Below are 26,229 nucleotides of genomic sequence, written 5' to 3' on the forward strand. Positions count from 1 at the left end.
CCATAGACATCTACAACGTAAATGCGCCCCCCACCTTGAGATATAAGTTCTAAGGTCTCAATATAGTTACAACGGCTGCCCCGCCCTTCAAACCAAAACGCATTACTGCTTCACGGCCGAAATAGGCAGGGCGGTGGTATCTACCCGCGCGGACTCACAAGATGTCCGGCACCAGTAAATGTTTAGTCTAAAATTGTTTTAAATTTAGTCTAAAAGCTTAGTCTAAAATTGTATTAAAATCATTTGTATCAATCATACAATACCTTCGTACCTCGTCTGATATAAAATTACCTCTTTATTGTTAAAGGAAAATAATTGATAACGTACGAGGTGAGATCAACAAACGCCAATGGATTATATTCGACGGTGACGTCGATCCCGAGTGGGTCGAGAACTTGAACTCTGTACTGGACGACAACAAGCTCCTCACTCTGCCAAACGGTGAACGTCTATCGCTGCCTCCGAATGTCAGAATCATGTTTGAGGTAAAATGTTTTTCTTGTCCAAAACTCTCTTTAGTTGTTGGTATCTGATTTGAAAGCTTTTGAAAATTTATTAATGTAAAAATAAATTATTATTAACTCCGAGTGTCAATCAAGGACATAGTTCCATTGTAGGTAAATTAAACAAATATTAATATGCAGGCGAAAAGAAGAAGAAATTGGGATTAACTTGTAAGACTAATAGTAACTTTTTGGACGTTTTATTTTATTACAATAATTTTTATAGGTACAAGACTTGAAATACGCAACGCTTGCTACAGTGTCTCGTTGCGGTATGGTTTGGTTCTCGCAAGACGTCCTTACAACTGAGATGATCTTCGAAAATTATCTGATGAGGTTTCTAACTTTTTATTTCAATTTTAGTTACAGATAAAGTTAATAAAACATTGAAAAAAAATTAGTAACTTAGAATATCTTTTTCTAAATACTAAAGGAATAAAATGTTTTTAGATTGAAAAATATTCCTTTGGAAGATGGTGAGGAGGATTCGTTCAGTATTGTCATGGCTGCACCTACACCCGGTAGTGAACAGAATGTCACTGAAAATATCCTGTCACCCGCTTTACAAGTAAGTATAAGATTCCACAACAAATACTTTTTTTTTTACCTATGCTGATAGCCTTGAGCGGCTATTTCAGCTGCTCCTTGGCGTGTAGGTGAGCTCACGGGGCTCAAACCGGAGTGTTGCTAACACTGACCCTAACGAGATATATTTTATTATTATTATTAGAAATGGAATTGGTCTCCTTGAATGTACATTGGATAATATAATGTTATTTATGAAACTGAGCTAATTGTGGTGATCTTTCAGACGCAGCGTGACGTGGCGGCTATACTACAACCACTTTTCTTTGGCGACGGTCTCGTGGTCAAATGTCTCGAAAGAGCTGCATCCCTCGATCACATAATGGACTTCACTCGGCATCGAGCTCTGTCTTCGCTGCACTCTATGCTTAATCGAGGTGTTAGGTAATAAACTTCAATAACATATTCATATTTTACAACTAACTAAAGTCAACAATGACGAATTAAAGCCGATAGTCGAAGCTGATGATACTCAATCTACCGCTCAATCGACGTGAGCATCAACACAATGTTGGTCTATTTGCGTTAAATTGGAGAGGAAAAAAACTTGACAAATGGGTGTCGCGCGTAATTCATCGTATATGGAACATTAGACATAACTGGAATTGTGTACTTCAGGAATATACTGGGATACAATCGACAACATCCGGACTTCCCCATCACAAACGAGCAATTAGAAGCCTACATACCGAAATGGCTGGTATATTCTTTACTATGGTCATTTGCTGGTGACGCGAAATTGAAGGTATGTAAAAAATCACATTGATTGATAAAAATTTTAGTTAGTGATCTAACATTTTTCTTAATGTTGCAAATTTTATAGGATCGCAATGAACTCGGTGATTTCATACGATCAGCCAGCACAATGCTGCTACCCAATTGCGGACCCAATCAACACATTATCGATTTTGAGGTAAAGTATTATAACCAAATTTTAATCGATATTCCATTATAAATGTGAAGATGTGAAAATAATAATTTGTTTTGTGACGTACACGCAGGTTAGCGTGACCGGAGAATGGGTTCCGTGGTCCGCGAAAGTACCACAAATCGAAGTTGAAACTCACAAAGTTGCTGCACCTGACGTTGTCGTTCCTACCTTGGACACAGTGCGTCACGAAGCCTTGCTTTATACTTGGCTTGCCGAACATAAACCTTTGGGTGTGTAAAAATTAAAGATGTAATATTAATCTTATGAAAACTTTAAAAAGTCTTCGATATTTTAACGTAAAAAAGCTCAAAAAAATGAATGTCTTTAAAACAAAAAAAACATTTGTGCAATTCACACGTGGTAGAAGTTTAGTTAAGTTCAAAAATTAAAATACAATTTTCCTAAATGACTAAGTATATGTAAAATTTTGTCATTACTAAATAATTGTTAATCATCTCTTATAGTATGAGGTAGCGCCCTCTGTGAATTAATATTTTAACTTCACGTATAATGTGTTCTATCTCTCTCTCTCTCGCTGGCTGAATCCTATACATTTATGTGTTTATGTCTCTATGGACTTATTGTTTCGTTCAATCGAGTTTGAAATCACAACGGTTCTAAGGAAATTTCACTTCAAAATCTAATATTTCTCAAAAACAGATCCTGGAATGACTGCGTGGCATATACGTATCATATATTTAGTAATAGTGTTTATAATAAGATACTATTATAATTTTCAGAGTACTTTTTTTAAGCCGTTAAATTAATTCCTTCTCTATAATATTCTATGAAAAGCTTGAATAGTATTTTTTTTTAATTAAAAAATAAATGCGTCTTAATTTTGAATTTCGAAATGGAATGCTAGTGACACTGCAGCATACTCGTAGTGATCAATAAACACAATACGTAGTTCTGTGCGGTCCCCCCGGCTCCGGGAAGACAATGACCCTGTTCTCTGCGCTCCGAGCGCTGCCCGACATGGAGGTGGTGGGGTTGAACTTCTCGTCCGCCACGACACCGGAGCTGCTGCTGAAAACATTCGATCACTACTGCGAGTACAGGAAGACTCCGAACGGCGTTGTGCTTGCTCCGGTGCAGGTACACACTTTATCTGTATGCAAACTATTTTACTGTTGCGGGCGACTTTTTGGCGGGAACGCGAGGAGTGAAGTTGTGTGATTTGTTTTATTTTGTCTATTTAGTGTTTCTTCAGGTTTAAATGTGTAATAACGATGGTTTATTAACTGTTTAATATCTGTGAAATTGCACAAATGTGGGAAAATGAAACAAAGCCGCTGGACGCAACTTCTCGGGATCCTCCAAAAAGTCCACTGAAAAAATCTTAGTAAATGACCACCATTTTACTAAGATTATATTTCATCCCATATCATCTCATTTAATTTAATTTCATCCCAGTTGATTAATGTCTCAAATTAATCATTTTTCATTTGATTTCACTCCATATTATCATTTTTCATAAAAATAAGAATATAAATTAAAATAAGACATGACTTAAAGGTCTTAGTTACCAGGTCATAAAATCACTTAAAAAAAACTGTTGCGGGCTCGCACGGGTTGGTAACCTGCCTATTTCGGACGTGATATAGTTAATGTAGTGTACATTTTTTTTTGTTTTTTTTTTATTGCTTAGATGTGTTGACGAGCTCACAACCCACCTGGTGTTAAGTGGTTACTGGAGCCCATAGACATCTACAACGTAAATGCACCACACACCTTGAGATATAAGTTGTAAAGTCTCAGTATAGTTACAACGGCTGCCCCACCCTTCAAACCGAAACGCATTACTGCTTGACGGCAGAAATAGACAGGGTGGTGGTACCTACCCGTGCAGACTCACAAGAGGTCCTACCACCAGTAAACATACATAGTGCCTTCTGTTCTCCGTACTGTCTCCTTCTTTTAAATATACTGTGTGAGATAGGGAATAAACTGTCTACCCTATTACTGACACCTTATTGTGCCGCCCGGCACTGGTGACCCTGCAATCAAGCACCGACCACTTCCAACGTTAATGATTTTCGATTTAAAGAATGAGATACTTTGTAGAAATAACGTTATAACAAGAACAAGCACTTTCAATCGCTAATTAATTATTTATGTCTAAAAACTCCCATAACCGCCAAAGTCCAAATTGAGCTCAAGGCGTATAAATTGCTGATTATTTCACCATGACAAAATAATAATAATAAAGTTCTACACAAATAAAAAAAATCACAATGTCATTATAGCAAATAAAATCATGATAGTTGATACTTGAAAAATACTGATGAACACATAGACAACGTTTAGATAACAGATACTAAAAAAAAAACTCTATTTCACTTCAAACAAACTCTATAAACTTCTATTTCAGCTCGGAAAATGGTTGGTTTTGTTTTGTGATGAAATTAACTTACCTGACATGGATCAATACGGTACCCAGCGAGTCATTTCTTTCTTGCGTCAACTTCTTGAACACAAGGGCTTCTATCGAGCAAGCGGTAAGCGTTTTAAACAATCTTTAGCTTTATATCTTTATCTATATATGAGTCGTCTATTATCAAAGGTGGCAATCTGTGCATTTGGACAAAAAAATGTTATTGATATGTCAATACAGATTGATTTGAATATAATTGTCTCCTTCAAAGAATACGGTTCAAAACCTGCATTAAATAAAGGTTAATACTTAACCTGTTATTCAGTTCAGAAGAGTTTTGTGACTGCCAATGGAATACAAAGTCAATAATTCGTTTTTCTGATTTACTAGTAATTGTCCAAAAGTCACATTGCCGGCTTTGATACTAGTCGACTCATATATAAAAATGAATTGCTGTTCGTTAGTCTCGCCCGAGAACAGCTGAACCGATTTCGCTAATTTTGGTCTTAAATTATTTGGGGAAGTCCAGAGAAGGTTTAAAAGGTAGATAAATATGAAAATGCTTGGAATTAAATAAAAATAACAATTTTGTTTTTCCTTTGATGTGTCCCCCGTCGGACGGATTCCATTTGTTTGTTTTAAGTTTATTTTATACAAAAGTTTAGGTATTTTATTTATCGATTGAGGCACTACGGAGTCTGCCGGGTCAGCTAGTATCTGAATATAGTGTTGTGTAAAGCTATTTTACTTGCTAAGTATGAGAGGCAGCTTTAGATCCAATTAACGCATTTTCAATCACTGTACGTACTAAAAATTCCTATTTTATTCTTAAAAAATATATAAATTAAATAATTTCTGATGAATATTTGTACTTAAGTATCACCTTTCTCATCAGACCATTCCTGGGTACATCTGGAGCGCATACAGTTCGTTGGAGCTTGCAATCCGCCTACGGACCCTGGAAGAAAGCCACTCTCACATCGTCTATTAAGACACGTGCCCGTTATTTACGTCGACTACCCCGGAGAAATGTCCCTAGAACAGGTCAGCATAAATCACTCAAAATGTCTACCGAGGCTTATTTGGATCTCTTCGGACCTAATAACATATATATATATATACTTTGTTTTGCTTATATGAGTGGACGAGCTCACAGCCCACCTGGTGGTGTTAAGTGGTTACCGGAGCCCATGGACATCTACAACGTAAACGCTGCCACCCACCTTGAGATATAAGTTCTAAGGTCTCGGTATAGTTACAACCGCTGCCCCGCCTTTCAAACCGAAACGCATTACTGCTTCACGGCAGAAATGGGTGGTGGTACCTACTCGCGCGGACTCACATGAGGTCCTACCACCAGTAATATTTCCGCTAATACACTTCAACTATCAATCAGATCTACGGCACGTTCACCCGCGCCATGCTCCGTATGCAGCCGGCCCTGCGCGGATACGCTGAGCCGCTTACTCAAGCGATGGTGAAATTATACCTCGCTTCTCAAGAACGATTCACTCAGGATATGCAGCCGCACTATGTGTATTCCCCCCGTGAGATGACCCGATGGGTTAGAGGAATATGCGAAGCTATAAGGTAAAAAAACGTTAACAAAATCTCTAGAAAACCGCGCTTTAATTTACCAACTACTGAGCTTTGTGTTTTAAATTTTTAGGCCTTTGGACAATTTGACTGTAGAAGGTCTGGTAAGGCTGTGGGCGCACGAGGCTCTGCGGCTATTCCAAGATCGTTTGGTAGATGATGTTGAGAGACAATGGACGGATGAAAACATCGATACTGTAGCCATGCGATTCTTCCCCGGTGAGACACCTAATTAATACGAGTAGATTTAAATGTACGTCCTCAAACATAATTAATAAAACTGATTTATTGAAATTTCATGGTTTTAGGTATCAATAGAGAACAAGCTCTGGCCCGTCCAATACTTTACAGTAATTGGTTGAGCAAAGATTATGTGCCAGTCTTACGAGACCAACTTCGAGAATACGTGAAAGCGAGATTGAAGGTACGAACTCACTTACGAATTATTAAATATAATTCTAAATATTCTTTTACATTTATGTTTTTATATAATAATACCAAATATTATAATTTAGGTGTTCTATGAAGAAGAATTAGACGTTCCGTTAGTGTTGTTCGATGAAGTCCTGGACCACGTACTGCGTATCGATCGTATATTCCGACAGCCGCAGGGACATCTGCTACTCATCGGAGTGTCCGGAGCGGGAAAGACAACTCTGAGTCGTTTCGTCGCTTGGATGAACGGACTCAGCATTTTCCAAATCAAGGTAAAGTTAAACGGTTCAATTATAAGTACATAATATATATCATACGTGTCTATACGGAGTCAAAAACGAATGTATTTAATTTCGCCTCGATGCAGTGACGAGCAATCACAATATTCCATGTCATAATTAAGAGCTCTTTTCGGTACTTAGGTTCACAACAAATACACTGGTGCTGACTTCGACGAAGACCTTCGCTCGGTTCTTCGTCGCGCTGGATGTAGAGACGAAAAAGTCGCCTTCATATTAGATGAGTCTAACGTACTGGACAGCGGATTCCTTGAAAGAATGAACACGCTACTCGCTAATGGAGAGGTACGGTTTGTTTTAAATTATGAAATGGATAATTTTTTAACAATTTTACATAAGCTTCTGTTTCATCATTATTAAACAAAACTACGATAATTCTTTCAGGTGCCTGGGTTATTTGAAGGTGATGAATTTTCCGCACTCATGACCCAATGTAAGGAAGGTGCCCAACGCGAGGGTTTGATGCTAGATTCGAATGACGAGCTTTACAAATGGTAATAAAAAACTTTGTAATAGTTTGCATTCCAAGTAGAACCAAATAACTAAAAGAATAGAAGTATTTGAAAATAAGGATATCGTAATGGTCATGGTTGTACTAATTATTCTCAGGTTCACGAGCCAGGTGATGCGCAACTTGCACGTAGTGTTCACAATGAACCCGTCCTCGGAGGGCTTGAAGGACCGAGCCGCGACATCTCCTGCTCTGTTCAACCGATGCGTGCTTAACTGGTTCGGAGACTGGAGCGACGGAGCTTTGTTCCAAGTAAGAAACAAAATATTTAAATTCATCCGATCATCGTCCCCGCCGAACCCGTCGCTTGCGACGAAGGGCTCGACGAGTAAATTAACCCATAGACACAGCCCACTGAGTTTCTTGCCGGATCTTCTCAGTGGGTCGCGTTTCCGATCCGGTGGTAGATTCTGCGAAGCACTGCCCCGTGAGCTCACCTACTATAGTAGAATTATTTTATCTGTGCAGCTTAGGTCATAAATAGTCGGAGTGGTGAAGCGAATATTTCGCTCTCTCTTCCACTCACGAGCCTTATGGACGGGCATAGTGATGCTCATTATTGTTTTCGATAAGCGTTATCGATAGTGTATTTAGTTTTGTCATTTTGTGGGTGGGTGTAAAAATGAAAGTAAAAATCACTAAACACTTACACCACATATCGCCGCAGCAAGTTAACGATAACGGCAGAAATTAATACTTTGTAACTTTTCGGGATCTATTTTCATTTCAGTGAAATTTTTTAACACATTGTTGATGCACGTGCAAATATTATTTTGAATAAATTCTACAGTTTTGGTACAAAACAAAGGAGTAGCCATTCTGTCACTACATAAATTCAGAGAGCGAATGCATAAAAATACATTTCTCTTCGACATATGTACTATAATTTGCAGGTAAGTACAACAAATGACTCCTAACATAACAATGTCTCACCACCCATCGTATACCGCCCCGGCGCTGTGTTCGATGACTCATTTGTTTTTATCGATAATGACGTTACGCCCGCGCAACGTGCTCACCGCCCTAGCCGGGCTATGTTTTATGACCCAAACTGCACGGACAAAATAATTCTACTATAGTTAAGGCTACGCTGATATAGCCTCTCAAGGTTATCAGGTTAGGTACAAAAAAGAAATACCTGTCATCAAACAGTGTTGTTTTTTTTTTCAACACGTCACCCGTGCCCTGGACTAACGTTAGTGACGTACAGGTGGGTAAAGAGTTCACGAGCCGCATGGACCTGGAGTCTGCCGAGTACGTGCCGCCCGCGGAGTTCCCGGCGGCGTGCGGCGAGGTGGGCGCGGCGCCGGCGCACCGCGAGGCCGTGGTCAACGCCTGCGTGTACGTGCACCAGACGCTGCACCAGGCCAACGCCAGGCTCGCCAAGCGCGCCAACAGGACCATGGCCATCACGCCCAGGTGAGCACTCTAGTTCCCACCAGCCGCACTCGCTGGATACAGGATTTAGGGTTACTGATGGTAGGTTTTTTTTTATTGCCGAGATGTGTGGACGAGCTCACAGCCCACCCGGTGCTAAGTAGTTACTGGAACCCATAGACATCTACAACGTAAATGCGCCACACACCTTGAGATATAAGTTCTAAGGTCTCTGTATAGTTACAACGGCTGCCCCGCCCTTCAAACCGAAACGCATTACTGCTTCACGGCAGAAATAGGCGTAATAATAGAATAATTAGCGAAACAGAAATAATTTCAAAGATGTAATCATAGAATTTTTAAAATCCAACCGACGATCTGCTTGCAGTGATTGAACGGTATTAGACTAGTATTGTAGTTAATAAAACATTAAAGTATTTAAAGACACACCTTACTCTTAATTTTTTATTTACATTAAAACGAAATACTTTCCAGGCATTATTTGGACTTTATCCAACAAATGGTTAAGCTTTACGCCGAAAAACGTGCCGACCTGGAGGAGCAGCAGCTTCACTTGAACGTGGGTCTCGGTAAGATTGCCGAAACCGTCGAGCAGGTCGAGGAGATGCAGAAGAGCTTAGCGGTCAAATCTCAGGTGCGACAATACTCCATTACTTGGACAGAACGGTTATTGTCAAACTTTTTGGATTGTCTTAACAGTAGTCATAACTCTTAACCCTTTGACTACCGTGTAGGTCACCGGTGTCCTACGCGGCGCACTCAAGTAATTATGTCGATTTCTGTTACTAAACGCCCGGATTACATAACTACCTTCGTTTGCTTGTTAATGTATGTTTCAGTCTTTTAGGTAAATCTATATATATATATATATAAAAATGAAGTGCTGTTCGTTAGTCTCGCTAAAACTCGAGAACGGCTGGACCGATTTAGCTAATTTTGGTCTTGAATTATTTGTGGAAGTCCAGAGAAGGTTTAAAAGGTAAATAAATGTGAATGCTCAGAATTAAATAAAAATAACAATTTTGTTTTTCCTTTGACGTGTCCCCTATTGGACGGATTCCTTTTGTTTGTTAGTTTATTTTATACAAAAGTTTATTTTATTTATCGATTGAGGCATTACGAAGTCTGCCGGGTCAGCTAGTCAGGAATAGATTCGTTCTCAGTATCTTCGGATTCGTCTTTCCCGGAGTCTACTAGATATTCCGGCGCCTTAGTAAGAAGATCGAAGTGAGAAGTCGACGTAATTACTTCAGGGCGCCGCGTAGGGCACCGGTGACTTACACGGCAGTCAATGTGTTAATAACCTAAAAATGTAAATGTCATTAGGAACTGCAAGCCAAGAACGAGGCCGCCAATGCGAAGTTGCGGCAAATGGTGAAGGACCAACAGGAAGCTGAAAAGAAAAAGGTCGAGAGCCAGGAAATTCAGGTATGAGATCCCATGATACTCTCGAGGATACAGTTTATTTATTTATTTAGACACACCAACAGCAATACACACATATCATTCAAGCTTAAAATTAACAAGTATAAAATTAAGTACTGGTATGTAAGCCAGTTAGTACGTACAGCAATCTCTTATAACACACTATGACATGTTACAGCTATTTACAAACAGCGGAAAAATAGGTTAAATTTAAATGTTAACAGTACAACATAAAAAAATAATTGAAAAGAACATGAAAACAAGAGTTAACTACTTAACATTCTCTCATCAACTATAAGCAAAGGAACTTGGATACTATATAGTTTGTTTTTGAGACCAGGACACGTGTCGTTAAAAATGTCGATGCCGTCAATTAATGAACATATTTGGTTATATTCACTACAAATCTTCGATAAAGGGGAATATTTAAGGAGTTCAGACTTGTAACTAATCTGTCACGACGCTACAGGTCGCTTTGGAGAAACAAACCAAGGAGATCGAGGCCAAGCGAAGGGACGTGATGGCGGACCTCGCACAAGTGGAACCAGCCGTTATCGAAGCGCAAAACGGTTTGGTTTTCTTTTTCATACGCATGAAATATATTTTAATCCCTTTCTAAAATAGATTAGTTGTAGTAGTAGATTGATTCTAAATCACCCAATATGAAATAACAACAGCGTTTTATTTCTTCATTAATCAATTCGTCTCGTAGTCAAGACTTACTGTAGTTAGATTAATGTTTATAGAATTAAAACGAATAAAGAGTTGCTACTTTGAATGTTTTATAATATAATTATTTTGGTGATTACAATTTTTTTTTAGTCATAATCACATATACAAAATATATGTATTCATTGCACGCAGAAATGCTTTATCTTATATGTATAATAAATAAGTAGATTTCTTTGAATACAGTAATTATTGCAATGTACTCAAACTATTCAAAAAAAAAATATATATATAGCGTTAAATTTATTGTACATCTTAAGTTTCTAGAAGTGAGACTTTTTTGGCGATCTCGGTCTTAATTTCTATTAATTCTATTAATTTTTGAAAAAGAAATTTTATTGTTTTACTCGAATATGACCTTTTAATTTTACCTTGATTGCGCCCAAGAAGTTTCACTTCGCAAAGCTAGTATTAAAAGCGAAGATACTTGTACAACACAGCCGTGCGGTCGATCAAGAAGCAGCAGTTGGTCGAGGTGCGCTCGATGGCGAACCCTCCGTCCGTGGTGAAGATGGCGCTCGAGTCCATCTGTACCCTGCTCGGGGAGAAGGGCGACACGTGGAAGGGCATACGGTCCGTCGTCATGAAGGACAACTTCATATCGACCATAGTTAACTTCGAGACGGAGAACATCACGTTAGTTTTAATGGTGTACTCTGATTGGTAGATAACACGTGGCCGCCATCTATAGTGCAAAACTTTAATGTGTCGTTGAAACGTGACTTAACCGAATTGTAACGGCTCGACCACGTGCCATCTCTGTCTTTTGAATACTTGAATGAATTGTTCTAGAGATCAACATATTAGATAGCAACACTAGTAAGTTTAGTTTTTAGACGTTTATTGGCAAAAACATCTTGTATTACAAATGTTTAGTAACGTATTTTTACTACTATTATTCTGTACGTATTTAGCTAATTCGAATGTGATGACTGATATGAGAACTGAAATTATTATTTTTCTACACTGTTCGTGAATGAATATTGTTTTAGTTAAGTACAATTGTATATAAGCTAAGCTCGCTTGCATTATGTGACTGTTGTTATTAATATTATGAACTTGTGTAACGCTGTGATAACTAAAAAAACATTCTTATTTTTTAAACGTTTACTTAAAGCACACTAATATATACGTGGACATTCGTAACTAACCCGGCTCGGCATCGTCGTCGATGTAAACATTAACATGTTAACAGTAATGACTAAACTATATGTTGTCTATTTGTGAAATGACCGGGCGCTGACTACGGACCGCCACCGTTCGTCCGGGCGCAGTACCGCCACGGTCTGGTTCCCGGACGAACGTTGGTCGTCGCGTGTGTACAGTAATAACGCCAGCCGCATGGTCGCAGAAAGCCGCTAAACGCCTTTTTTTGTTTCTCTCCTTTTGTACTCTCTCGCTCTCGCTTCGTGGTGGACGGACGCGACGATTGGCAACCCCGAACGGCTGGTTAAAACTGTACAGCGGTGAAATCTATAAAGAAGCAGCATTTGGTCGAAGTGAGGTCTATGGGCAACCCGCCGGCGATAGTGAAGGTGGCCCTCGAATCTATTTGCCTGCTGCTGGGCGAGAACGCAACCGATTGGAAGGCGATCCGGGCGGTCATCATGCGGGAGAACTTCATCAATAGCATCGTCTCCAATTTCTCGACGGAGGACATAACGTGAGCACCGCCGCTTGTTTTCCGCTCCTCCCCCGCAATACTCGTCCGTGTGTGGTGCCGGTTTGCGTGCTCTGTACTAAAACAATCTTTGCTTGTCGATCTTCTGTTGAACTGTATCTGATTGAACAAACAAGCAATAGTTGTTTTTAGTTTTGCATGATGTTTTATCGCTTGGGCTATTTTTTGTTTAAATGTGCTGCATTTTTCCGCATGTCTGGCATGAATGAATGCATGAGTGTATCGTATTAGGCGTAAAGCATGCGGAATGCACGTATTCATTATATATAACATACGAATATATGTTTTATTTAAAGATCATAGAAACATACGTATCCAACGAATTTGAATAACCTGTATAAGATCACGTTAATTTATCAATTAAAATCATGACTTTTTATATCGAACCCTCCCCCTAATTGGGATTCGATATATCACGTCCATAACAAGTTCATCCACAACAACACACGTTTAGCACATCCGCAAACACTAATCACACAATCTAATTACAGTACCAGCTATTATTAATACAGTAATATCTTCAATAAGAATAGAAACCACAGAATCAGACAACCAATCATAGCTGCCTTCTAAAACCCCACACACTTACCAAACAATAACGCCACGAATAATCTCCAAAACACTATAATACTTAATAAAATATTAACGTTTCATGGTTCCCTCGCGTATAATACAGTAAAGCATGAATGTATTTGCCAATAATGATGTTCAAATACACATTGATTCCAGCCGACAAAAGTCACCACAGACAGTGAAAGTTCGCTTCATACTTTTGTTTCGTTTTATTTGATTTGCTGTCTAATGCGTCTTTCTTTGAGACTTTAAGTGTTTATCTCTGGAAATATGTTTGCTGTGTATCGGGTAAGTGATGTCCTTTATTGGAAAAAAATATATGGAAATATGCATGAATAGGAACTACTTCCCGGGAACAAGGAGGAATTTCATTCATTGAAACGGTTTGGTTTATTGGCCTTGCACGCGAGCACGTAATGTTTGGTCCAATTTAATGTAATTTTTTTAATTTTATTAATCAAAGTGTGTGTTGTCAGTGACGACGTACGTGAGAAAATGAGGACCAGGTACCTCAGCAACCCCGATTACAACTTCGAAAAAGTGAACCGTGCCAGTATGGCATGCGGTCCTATGGTCAAATGGGCGATTGCTCAGGTATGTTCACTAACCTCATTGAAGAAGAACGAATGTATCTAATATCTTTAAACGAGCAATTCTTGTATATAAATATATATATAATCCGAATCTCGGAAACGACTCCAACGATTTTCATAAAATTTAGTATACAGGGGATTTCAGGGGCGATAAAATCGATCTAGCTACGATTTATTTTCAGAAAATGTTGTTTTATTCGTGTTTTCAATAATCAACTTAAACATAAACTTTTTTTTATTGAAAGAAACAATATAGTATAATATCAATATGTAATTCGTATTTCAATACAATTTCTAAAAAACACATTTTATCAAAAAAAAATACTCTCATCCTCTAGTTAACTTTACAAGCGACTGTTTCACTTGTGTTCTTCTCGTTTAAGATTGAATATGCTGACATGTTGAAACGGGTAGAGCCTCTGCGTAACGAGCTCCAAGCCCTCGAGGACCAGGCTCAGAGCAACGTCACGGCCGGCAACGAAGTGCGCGAACTTATTGCTCAGCTGGAGAAATCGATCGCTTCGTACAAAGAAGAGTACGCTCAACTAATCAGTCAAGCGCAGGCCATCAAGACCGACCTCGAAAATGTACAAGCTAAGGTAACCGCGTCTTGTACAATATTGTGATCTTAAACATTTGTAATCTGCAAGAAGAGCTATATAAAAAAAACGCTGCGCGTGCAACTTGATGCACGTGAATGATGAAGTGAAACTTCTTTTTGATGTGTAGTATTGTGGTTTTCTTCATTTTTCATCCTTAAATCAAATGTATCTTGTAATAGGGAATGCTGTGTATAAGCGACGCGACATCTGTAACATTTATATTATATATTATATTTTAAATTATAGATAGAAAAATATATAGGTATATTTTTTTAAATATTTCATTAAAATATTGGACGCTACTCGTTGGTAACGCTGGCGCTGGCCTGTAACAGGTATACTACGCGCATGCGTTCGAGTGCCACGCATTCACTCTCGTTCTGTCCCTTTCTAGTATTAAAAGTTTAACGTAACCTTGTTGGAAGTCGCATTAGAAGTTTCACTTCAATTACGTTATACATAAAAATTGATATGATTAAAATGATATTGTTATTATGATGTACAGGTGGACAGATCTATCGCTCTCCTGAAGAGCTTAGTGATCGAACGTGAGCGTTGGGAGTCCAGCTCGGAGACGTTCCGTTCACAAATGAGCACTATCGTCGGCGACGTGCTCCTTTCAGCAGCTTTCATCGCTTACGGAGGATACTTCGATCAACATGTAAGAAATGCAAACGAAATATACGTGTATATATATAGCCCACCGCTATATGTTTCACACTCCACACAAAAATACGTGTGTGCGTACATAGTATCTTCTTAGTCGGACGCTCTTGTAGAGTGGTTGTGTTTGCGCTGACGATGTACATGCAGACGTATTTGTTAGGTCACCTATTCTCTCTAGGATCGTTCTCCTGGCGGCTTAAACCGTTTCTAGTACATTGGACCATAGGGGAGTCGGTTGCATTCTTTATTAGGTCAGTCCAGTGGGTTTGTTAACGGCCTCGTGATCTCTTGCCTTAGACTACCAATCTCTCCATCGAGTCCTCTTTTCTGGAGATGTGACACTTTAAAACTCGTAGTTGTGCAGTTGACATTGTATGCTGAGTGCTAGGAGACCGCTTCCGAAAACTAAGACAGACGATAGTACTAATGACACCTTTGATGATGGAGTTATTTAGACAAAGTGTAAGTATTTGTGCGATCGCGCGAGTCTGCGCCGCGCCCGTGCGTTCGTTGATCTGAGCATTATTGCTGGGTTTTTTAGTAAAGTAATGTATTTTTATGAAACTATCGTTTCATTTAGCTATACTAACATGATGTTAGCGAAACAATGCTAATAAAACGTTTTAAATATATGATTTTTTTTTTTAAATGAAGATCTTTTTTTTTTCTTTTCGTGTTCTTCTTTGTTTCTTTCTGTCTTCGTGTTCGAAAGCGGCCTCCTAACACCCAGTATACGTTAAATATTTTAAAATGTTAATTAACAAAAAAATTATTTTCTTCAGTATCGTCAAAATCTATTTACGACATGGACCAATCACCTTGCGGCGGCCAACATACGGTACAGAGCGGACATAGCGCGCACGGAGTACCTCAGCAACCCCGACGAGAGACTGCGCTGGCAAGCTAACGCCCTGCCTACTGACGAACTATGCGTTGAAAATGCAATTATGCTCAGGGTAAGATGATTCGCAATAATGATTCATTAATACATAGCTTTGAAATTAACTTACTGGTGGTAGGATCTCCTGTGAGTCCGCACGGGTAGGTACTACCACCCTGCCTATTTCTGTCGTGAAGCACTAATACGTTTCGGCTTAAAGGGTGGGGCAGCCGTTGTAGCTATACTGAGACCTTAGAACTGATATCTCAAGGCGGGTGGCGCATTTACGTTGTAGATGTCTATGGGCCCCAGTAGCCATTTAACACCGACACAAGCGACAAATCATCACGTTAATATAAACGAAAAACAATTTTCATTTAGAAAGCTCTATGTGATCGATAATGGTACTCCTAAATTTAGGAGTAATTTTCTTTATGACATTTAATATTTGGTTTGTTTGTGACTTTTTTGACATTTGTAAAAACGAGACAAAAACACTAAAGCTCATTAATATCGATTAATAAAAAAAATAACAGAAGTCAAAAAGGTACTGAATTTTTTTTTTGTGTTCGCTGAATGGAACTAATGCTCCGAGTAATTCTCAATCAACATAGGCTCATTATTAATACATACGTGTAATAAATACGTTACTTAAATATTAAATATGCAACTCTTTTGTTCTCAGCGCTTCAACCGCTACCCGCTGATCATAGATCCGTCCGGACAAGCAACGGAATTCATAATGCGCGAATTCAAAGAACGTAAAATCACTAAAACATCTTTCCTTGATGATTCCTTCCGGAAGAACTTGGAATCGGCACTCCGTTTCGGAAACCCCTTACTTGTACAGGTATGTATTATGCACAGTAATTAATTTAACGAATACATGTGTCCATAACATCTGGGCCTATAAAAAAAAGAGCTTGAAGCAGCGGCTGAGTTATGCAACCGGCATTACTGATGTCTAATAGACATTATATAGACATTGCATTGATTACCATTTACCATCAGTTGAACGATATTATTTTCTATCGTCTAAAGCAGGGGCTCCCAAAATTATTTTGTCTGCTGCCCACTATGAGAATAAATTAATTATTAGCACCCCCATTTTTTCACCTACTTAAAAACCACTATAGCGAAAGCTCAGTCGGTGTCTAAGAGTCCTCTTAGATGAAATTACAAATCGCCTGCCAAGCCTCTACACAACACCCCCTAAAAAATTTTCTGGGTCTCTTACCGCCCCCCCTTTAGGCCTGCAACGCCCACAAAGGGGCGTTATCGCCCACTTTGGGAAAGGCTGGTCTAAAGGCAAAAAAGACTTACCTGTATCGCATTCTTCTGGTATCATTATTTGACAATTGGAAAAAACTGAAGTCGTCTCGAATGTTTTAACATAACACTAGTCGACTACTGCCCTAGTATTCACACAATAGATAGTTTGAATAAAAACAACTGTTTGTTTAATAAAGTGTTATATAGTGTTGTTTTCAAAATATCATTATTGTTGATGCAACCACTTCGACGCCAATGTTACGTGCAGGTACTAACTAGGACTATTTTAATTTGAGCTATACATCGACAAACCACATAAAACTACACAAGACCATTTAATCTAGAATTGATTATTTCACTCGTGAAACACTTTGAATAACCAATAAATTAAGAAAAAAGAGTGCTAATGCGTGCTTGCACCAGTCGAGATGAAACAATTTTAACTGCACGGGAAGAGTCAGAAAAAAAAAACTTCAGCGGTGTCAAGGGACACCCGGATGGAACGAAGTTCCTTTCGATTAATTAGTGAAGGAATTATATATTTTTTTAAGTTATAATAATAAATTACGGCATTATGAAGAAAAAAAAAACAATACTATGAACTAAATTACTATTGTTGAAACGCTATCTCGAGAAACTGTACTCATTACGCGGACCAATCGGATACGAGCAATGTCACGCGATAAGCGCCTACACGTTGGTTGGTCAGAATGACGGATCTAAAAAGTGTCGTGACAACTTTTCGTAAGAATTTTTTCCGTCTTGCCCCCTTTCACAACGCGCGATAAGGAACTTCGTTCCAAAACATCAGACATCACAGAGCACGGAATGTCTTCGTCTTATTTACTACAGAAGTGGTTGCACTCAAAGTAGTTTCACATAATTTACGTAACACCAGACTTGACGTATAATTGTTTCATACACGCACCCATTAAGATTTTAGTGGATAATACAATGCCTTTCTCCTGACAGGACGTTGAGAACTACGATCCTATTCTAAATCCGGTATTAAACCGAGAGCTGCGTCGCACGGGCGGCCGCGTGCTGATCACGCTCGGAGACCAGGACATCGATCTAAGTCCGTCATTCGTCATCTTCCTCAGTACAAGGTAACCTGTGACTGTTATAAGAAAACACCATTCAATTCATTAGCTGATCTAATACCTAAAGATTTCCAAAGAGGATATACAAATTGAAAAATAAGAATTTTTAATGATAAGGTTTTTTAAGGTGATTTAATGGAGTGAACTCCTCCACGGTGTTTCTCGAGCGCTCTGACATGTCCTTCTTCAAACGAGGCTTGTGGAGAGTACATAATGGTAAGCAGCGGTTTGGCTCTGCCCCTGACATTGCTGACGTCCATGGGCGACGGTGACCACTTACCATCAGGTGGGCCGTATGCTCGTCTGCCTACAAAGGCAATAAATATGTATATATGTCGCAATCAATACGTGATTGCTGCAGCCAATATTTGATACGGGACGCAAGCGCCGTCTGTCGGCGTTCGATGGGCCAACTATTCACCGCCTGCGCGGAGCACACGACCAACACTTATCGGGGGCAGTCGGCTAGAGCGGTCGATATTGAACCATCGCGTGTCCCTATATACCTACTTAAATGTTGTATAGAGTGTCTTGTGGTATCATTAAACCTTATAATGTAAAGTAAACTACTACTGTATTTCGTTTCTCCGACAATACCCAACGACGCCTAACGTTCGAAGTATAAGCATCGTAGACCCAGCCCTACCTACATTATATATATTCAAGTTAAATATTTCAATGTAACATAAAAATATTTTCCAACGGCCAGAGATCCGACTGTGGAGTTCCCTCCGGACATGTGCTCGCGAGTGACGTTCGTTAACTTCACCGTCACCCGCTCGTCGCTGCAGTCGCAGTGTCTGCACAGAGTACTCAAGGCGGAGCGACCTGACATCGACGCCAAGCGATCCGACTTACTCAAACTGCAAGGTGAGTCCGCGTTTCTATTCATTAATTTTATAAAAATTTTAAGAGCCGTTCTGACGGTAGTTTCTGTGAAGCACCGCTTTTGCTAAGGCCTGGTCCAGAAAAGGCGGCCGTTTCGTCCAGAAAGAGTGTACCTACGCGCGAGCAATTGGGGACGAATTTAGTCAGTACGAAGTTTACCGTCACTGGAAGAAACAGAAACGAAGGGAAAATATAATATATTTAGTACATCCAATTCTTAATGATAGAATGATACTTAGTATGTTTGTCTTTCTTTTTTCCTCGGAGTCATCATCTTTATCAGAAAATATTACCACCAATTCTTCCCAAGATCTACGTTTTAAAATTCTGTTGGCATAATCATGTGATTCCAAATCCCATATCGCCGTTTTTCTATTTCGTCTATAAACAATTCCATAGGTATCAAAATTTTGGCGCTCCATTTCCCTGAATACGTACACTCGCTCTGGAGTTCGCGCGTTAACTGGGCGCAACAAGGCGTTCCTAGTCGAGAGTCTGGCGTATTGCCCGCGATTTACGCGCGTATTTTGAATTCGCACGGTGCTTGTGGACGCGATGTATTGGTGCCTAGTATCTCACTGACGCGCGAATGATTTCGCGGCGAATTCGCCCTTTCTGGACCAGGCCTAAGGCTAGTGTTAGCAAATTCTCTCGTGTTGAGGCCGTGACCTCACCTACCCGTTCAGGCGTAGCTGAAGCAGCCCCTTAGACTACTAGCGAATGGATAGGGAATAGAGGGTACTCTTAAAATACTACTTACTTCTTGTATATAAATAAAACGAGTGAGGTGCAGACGTAGTAGTAGGAAACCTATGGAAATGAAACGTCAACCAAAATTTCGTGCCACTGTGACGTCATCTGGCCACAAAACATGGCGGCTTTAGTGCTGTACAAAAGATTTCAATGTTATCAGGTTTTATCGATAAACGTTCTTGGCTCATTTTATTTTAAATATTGTTGAGTATTATTTATTTGTAGAATTTATACTTTAATGGGAAGTAAGTAGGTATATTGTTATGTGCAAATATGATATGATTTAGATGGGTGAAATCTAAGACAAGTTCGTCCTTCGAATTTGCCAAGTAAACGATATGATGATTTTTAAAAGTTGCTACACTGATTTTATAAAGTTGTCGTTTGTCGCAAAACATACAAGATATGGCGTAGTTCAAAGACATCAGCCCATTTCTAGCATGCTAAATGTTATCGTATTTTGAGTACGTGTTTTTCTTAGACTATTACAATCTATTTTAATTGTTTTGCTGACTCTAAAGTCCGTAACATACTACCGCAGCGCACCCCAAGGAAGGTGCGCCGCACCATTTGAATCACTTTCGCTTGAGAGTGATTAAAATTTTAAACTTATCAAGGGACCGCGTGAAAAAAAAAACACCTACAGAACATTTATTCATTAATTACAAACGTCATTCCTTGTGACTTCCTCTCTAAAATCACTTAATTATTAAATATTTAACAAATTTACAATAGTGTTTTACTCACTGCGGAATAAAACTATTTTATTTAAATAGTTCCGAAGAGATTTTGTCGGTAGCCTTTTTCCCGAAATATCTAAACAGAATGTCTAAATATGTTTTGATGACATATTTTAAAGTGGTATTTATGATTAGTGTCATGATCAATAGATTCCGACCGAAAAATGGATTTTTCGGATGAGGGCTCCATAATGAATTTAAATACATATAGATAATAGTTTTAGGACATCGACTTTTTTGAGATCCTATAAAATACGTTTTAATTATTATTTTTGTATGTTTTAAGCATGATAAATTATGAAATTTTATATAATCAATCATATTAAATCGATATCATAGTCATAAATAATGTACAACCCAAAACAGACGGCCGAACTGACGTGACAATGACATTTAGCGCGCAAAACATGGCGGATTTTCGGCCTCATTAGACGGAGACGGAGATATTTACGTATATTCATGTTTCATTTTATGTACGCACTGAAATACTGTTATATTGTTTTCCTGCGAGTTAAAGTGCTGAGTAAGAAAGAGATAGATATATGTTTATGTATGTGCCTTCAAAATGGGTGCTATTTATATAAGCAATTGTACGTATAGAACAATATGTCGTGTCCCTACTATATAGGTCCATGGGTGCAGAAGATCGTTCATTTAAAAATACTGTTCTTACGTCACAGGCGAATTCCACCTCCGTTTACGTCAACTTGAAAAGTCGCTTCTACAAGCTCTCAACGACGCTAAAGGAAAGATCTTGGATGATGACTCTGTAATCGCGACATTGGAAACCTTGAAGAAGGAAGCCGATGATATTGGACAAAAGGTATTTGTGCTGTTGTTTAGTCAAAGGACATCAATCATTTAAATAAAAAAATGTAATAAGATAGACGAATCGAAATTGAAAAAAAAATTAAAAAGTTTATTTTAAAGTTTTAAATTATACAGAAATCCAATTTACAGTCTACATTAAGAAAAGTTATTTAGGTTACTAAAGAAAAAAATTAAATTAGTAAAGAAATCTCACAATATATCAAAATATGCTAGAACGCATACGGCCACCCAGTTTGAGCGTCCTACAGAAATACCAAATAATTTTAGTTTAACTCCTTTTATGCCAATCTGGTAAAATATTGAATTATTTTGTTTATAGGTTGAAGAAACTGATAAAGTGATTGCTGAGATAGAGACTGTGAGTCAGCAGTACTTACCGTTATCACAAGTAAGTACAGTTTTTAGATTTCGAGCGTTTTTACCTGTTCATATGTTTATTCTATAATGCTAATTAACCTAAACAGATTTTAGTATGCGACATTTTTCTTTAATAAAAACTTTGTTTTAATACAGGCATGCAGCAGCATCTACTTCACAATGGATTCCCTCAACCAGATCCACTTCTTGTATCAATACTCGTTGAAGATGTTCCTGGACATATTCAGCTCCGTGCTGATATGTCCGTTGCTGAACGGCGTTACCGACTATACGGCGAGGCTTAAAATCATTACCGAAGAACTGTTCGCGGTATGTTTTGTGTTATTATGAACTGAATAATATTTTTAATTCAACTAGTGACCACTAGTTGAATTAAAAGTCGTCGAAATTCGACTATAATTCATTTAAATAATAACTTTTTACACTATTATGATTCTATTGTCAAAGATTATTATACTTCTATAATCACAGATTACGCCAAGACTACACTTTAATCAAATATTAATAAAGACAAACAATATTTAATCTATTCTCAATACGACCACTAAGCATAAGAAAAGTTTGATAATAAACATATAGTATACATGCGTGTGTGTGTCAAATATATGGTAGTGTATGTAATGATATTTTTTTATGATTAAATGTATTTTATATGCATAATTTAAAAACTATTAACTTTCTGCACACCTTCACTATTATCTCAATAAGTGTAGGGAATTTAATTTTTTTTTTTATTGCTTAGTTGGGTGGATGAGCTCACAGCCCACCTGGTGTTAAGTGGTTACTGGAGCCCATAGACATCTACAACGTAAATGCCGCCACCTACCTTGAGATACTTCTAAGGTCTCAGTATAGTTACAACGGCTGCCCCACCCTTCAAACCGAAACACACTACTGCTTCACGGCAGAAATAGGCGGAGTGATGGTACCTATCCGTGCGGACTCACAAGAGGTCCTACCACCACTATAATTTTACCATGATAGTATATTTTGATCAATAACAAAACAGTGATATATAAATGAACCTAGCAAATGTTATGTTACAGGTCGTGTATGAGCGTGTAGCCCGTGGTATGTTGCACACGGACAGACTCACTTTCGCGCTGCTGCTGTGCCGCATACATCTGAAGGGCACGGGAGCCGAGGATACCCTAGAGCAGTCGTTCCCGGTGTTCTTGCGAGGCAAGGAAGGGTTCGTCTCTCAGACTGCGCCTTCGGAACCGCTCACGCATCAGCAGCACGATGCCGCCGCCAGACTCAGTTCCAGGTTAGATATTTGTCAATCAAAATAGATATAGTCATTTCTAAAGGTCATTAAATATACACAGACAAGGAATCGATATTGGTTAAATGAGCTATTGGTTTTAATTTTCTTAATCACACAGTCACACAATTTCTATATATATATGAGATAAGATTTATGCCACACCCTGTATGTGTGAATAAATAAATAAATCACATTTGCTGCTATGTTTTTCGTAATAAATAACTTCATTTTACTGTTTTGTAAGTAATCGTTAAAATATATAATAATAATATATATCTTAAAACAATACTATACCATGCGGATCTTAGTATTTATCTATAGTAAAATATAGTGTATTCAGTGACCATTCGAGATGAGATAGGCATTAATATATTGCACTTCAATGGCGAAAATAATATAAATAATGAAATATGACTAAGTATTACAATCTATACATATAAAAATGAATTTTTGTTCGTTAGTCTCGCTAAAACTCGAGAAGTGCTGGACCGATTTAGCTAATTTTGGTCTTGAATTATTTGTGGAAGTCCAGAGAAGGTTTATAAGGTAGATTAATATGAAAATGCTCGTAATTAAATAAAAATAACAATTTTGTTTTTCCTTTGATGTGTCCCCCGTCGGAAGGATTCCTTTTGTTTGTTTTAAGTTTATTTTATACATAAATTTAGGTATTTTATTTATCGATTGATAACTACTACTACGAAATTTGCCGGGCTAGTGAGTAACGTGATACAAAACATTCCAGGTTGGGAGTGTTCCGTCGTCTGCTGGAGAAGGCTGGCGAGCTGCCGGAGCTGTCGGCGTGGCTGTCGCAGGCGGCGCCCGAGCAGTGCGTGCCCACGCTGTGGGACTCCGAGCCCGCCGCGCCGCCCGCGCCGCACTCGCTCGCCATGTACCGCCTGCTGCTCATACAGGTCGCGACACTAGCATAACGCTGTCCTGATCCTGTGTTTACTATTATAAAAAAAAACTTGTGTGCAATTCACACGTAGTAGAAGTGAAACCTTCAAAAATTAAAATAAAATTATCCTAAATGTATAAGTATATCGACGCTTGAAAGGCAAACGTGACTAAGCGACAATAACTGCTTTGTACATAAATGATAGGCAATAACCATATTCGATGCGCAAAAAAAAAATTTTTTCTAGGTCTATTAAAATCATTTCAATCCTACAGCTAGATTCGTTAAAATAGAATTTTTTCAGGTATTTCAACTTTAAATTAGTCTAATGTAAAGTTCACGCATTGTCGCTTAGTCACGTTTGTCTTTCAAGCGTCGATATATAAAATTTTGTCATTAGTAAATAATTGTTAATCATCTTTTATAGTATGAGGTAGCGCCCTCTGTGAATTGATATTTTAACTTCACGTATAATGTGTTCTATCTCATTCTCTCGCTGGCTGAATCCTATATATTTATGTGTTTGTGTCTCTATGGACTTATTTTTTCGTTTCATCGAGTTTGAAATCACGATTCTAAAAAAGTTTCACTTCAATAAATATAGAAACCAATGTAACCGTAAAATAGTTGAAAACAAGAAATATTACAAATCACAGGAACAATTAATTTTAGTCGTCGTGGCCAAAACGATAAGACGTCCGGTGCATTCGTATCTAGTGATGCAACAGTGTTCGTATCCGGTAATCACTTAACACCAGATAGGCTGTGAGCTCGTCCACCCATCTAACCAATAAAAAAAACATGATACTGGATTATAGAACCGAATATCACCAAAATCTAAAATGGTTGAAAACATGACATACTATAATTCACAATTTGACATTTGGCATCTTCCTAATGTAGTGATAGATTACAGTGTTTAATTCAAGTACTTAACATACGTGCGTGCGGAATCATCAGTCATCTGATGAACATAGACATTCACAGATTATATTGAAAACGATTTTAACGAAAAAAAGATTAATATTAATATTACGTGCCTTTTTAAATGTATACTATTGATTCGACAGGCGTTCCGACCAGACCGTGTGATCGCTGCGGCCACACAACTAGCAGCGGCTGTCCTCGGCGCCGGATTCATGGCTAAAGCAGAGACCGAGCTGGATCTCGCGTCCATTACCGAAACTCAACTGAACGCGACCACGCCGGCCATACTGTGCTCCGTGCCCGGATATGACGCTAGTGGTAAAATTTTCTTTCTACAGCCTTATAATTTAGAAAGCTATCATTAAAGCTTGAAAACGTATTAACCCTTTGCCTGCCATGTAGGTCACCGATGCTCTACGCGGCGCACTCAAGTAATTATGTGGATTTCTGTTACTAACCGCTTAGATTACCTAACGTTTCCATATTTTGTTTGTTAATGTATGTTTTAGTTTTTAGGTCTCTTAGAAATGGTTCATTCTCAGTATCTTCGGATTCGTCTTTCCCAGAGTCTACTAGATATTCCCGTGCCTTAGTAAGAAGATCGAAGACAGAAATCGACATAATTACTTTAGCGCGTCACGTAGGACACTGGTGACCTCCGTGGCAGCCAAAGGGTTAAGAATGCAAAGCAAAATTTCAATAGTTCTAAATATGTTGTTAACAATTGAATGTCACAGGTCGCGTGGATGATATGGCGACTGAATTGAACAAGCCTTTATCGAGTATCGCCATCGGATCTGCTGAAGGATTCAATCAAGCTGAGCGAGCGATTAACACTGCTTGCAAAACCGGACGGTATGACTTTTTATTTATTCTGTTCTTAAAATCTATAAAAGCAACGTTTCTCTGAAGATGAACTTGATGCTGTCGCGACACTTTTTGTAAATAATAATGTGTTCCACAAAGTCGTAGTACAATATTTTATTCTATCATCAATAGTTATCGCAGGACACGCGATGTAAAGAATATTTTAAATATTTTTTTACACCTTGGGTTACATCATTGGAGTTTTAGTAAAGATCCCTAATTTTTTTCAAAAAAGATGTGTGCCTATGTCACTCGGGAATAGTGTAGCTTCCAAACAGTGAAAGAATTTTTCAAATCGGTTCAGTAGTTTCGGAGCCTATTCAATACAAACAAATCTTTCCTCTTTTTTTTTTTTCAAGTGCGGTTATACTGTCTAATTGTTTCATAAGTAGATCAAGAAAATATTTCCTCTTTATAATATTAGTATAGATGTAAAGGAGGTGGCCCGCGAATCATCAAATCAATGAGAATTGTTGCGCTTAATACCAAATTATTCATAAATAATACCTTATATTTGG

At 38.4% G+C, this 26,229-nt stretch overlaps 1 protein-coding gene across 3 annotated transcripts in view; it reads left to right on the forward strand.

Moving 5' to 3' along the window:
* Window positions 1-26,229, forward strand: part of LOC101742268 (dynein heavy chain, cytoplasmic) — a 66,370-nt gene that overhangs the window by 28,875 nt on the left and 11,266 nt on the right. For 2 of the 3 annotated variants that reach the window (XM_038018329.2, XM_038018331.2), the window contains 36 exons: window positions 308-485; window positions 730-839; window positions 954-1,071; window positions 1,315-1,472; window positions 1,707-1,833; window positions 1,912-2,001; window positions 2,090-2,249; window positions 2,930-3,117; window positions 4,394-4,520; window positions 5,292-5,440; window positions 5,793-5,986; window positions 6,066-6,211; window positions 6,301-6,416; window positions 6,508-6,699; window positions 6,850-7,011; window positions 7,111-7,220; window positions 7,336-7,489; window positions 8,448-8,656; window positions 9,110-9,269; window positions 9,962-10,063; window positions 10,530-10,629; window positions 12,254-12,452; window positions 13,520-13,637; window positions 14,020-14,235; window positions 14,744-14,899; window positions 15,687-15,860; window positions 16,470-16,634; window positions 18,029-18,165; window positions 18,869-19,029; window positions 21,221-21,363; window positions 21,691-21,759; window positions 21,885-22,058; window positions 22,796-23,016; window positions 23,762-23,930; window positions 24,988-25,162; window positions 25,582-25,699. In XM_038018329.2, the coding sequence (XP_037874257.1) occupies window positions 308-485; window positions 730-839; window positions 954-1,071; window positions 1,315-1,472; window positions 1,707-1,833; window positions 1,912-2,001; window positions 2,090-2,249; window positions 2,930-3,117; window positions 4,394-4,520; window positions 5,292-5,440; window positions 5,793-5,986; window positions 6,066-6,211; window positions 6,301-6,416; window positions 6,508-6,699; window positions 6,850-7,011; window positions 7,111-7,220; window positions 7,336-7,489; window positions 8,448-8,656; window positions 9,110-9,269; window positions 9,962-10,063; window positions 10,530-10,629; window positions 12,254-12,452; window positions 13,520-13,637; window positions 14,020-14,235; window positions 14,744-14,899; window positions 15,687-15,860; window positions 16,470-16,634; window positions 18,029-18,165; window positions 18,869-19,029; window positions 21,221-21,363; window positions 21,691-21,759; window positions 21,885-22,058; window positions 22,796-23,016; window positions 23,762-23,930; window positions 24,988-25,162; window positions 25,582-25,699 (5,445 nt within the window). Of the gene's footprint in view, window positions 1-307; window positions 486-729; window positions 840-953; window positions 1,072-1,314; window positions 1,473-1,706; window positions 1,834-1,911; window positions 2,002-2,089; window positions 2,250-2,929; window positions 3,118-4,393; window positions 4,521-5,291; window positions 5,441-5,792; window positions 5,987-6,065; window positions 6,212-6,300; window positions 6,417-6,507; window positions 6,700-6,849; window positions 7,012-7,110; window positions 7,221-7,335; window positions 7,490-8,447; window positions 8,657-9,109; window positions 9,270-9,961; window positions 10,064-10,529; window positions 10,630-11,229; window positions 11,426-12,253; window positions 12,453-13,519; window positions 13,638-14,019; window positions 14,236-14,743; window positions 14,900-15,686; window positions 15,861-16,469; window positions 16,635-18,028; window positions 18,166-18,868; window positions 19,030-21,220; window positions 21,364-21,690; window positions 21,760-21,884; window positions 22,059-22,795; window positions 23,017-23,761; window positions 23,931-24,987; window positions 25,163-25,581; window positions 25,700-26,229 lie in introns of all 3 variants that reach the window. The other variant, XM_062674720.1, reaches the window with a different exon arrangement.

This window comes from Bombyx mori, chromosome 21 (assembly GCF_030269925.1).
Source record: "Bombyx mori chromosome 21, ASM3026992v2".
Lineage (NCBI taxonomy): Eukaryota > Metazoa > Arthropoda > Insecta > Lepidoptera > Bombycidae > Bombyx > Bombyx mori.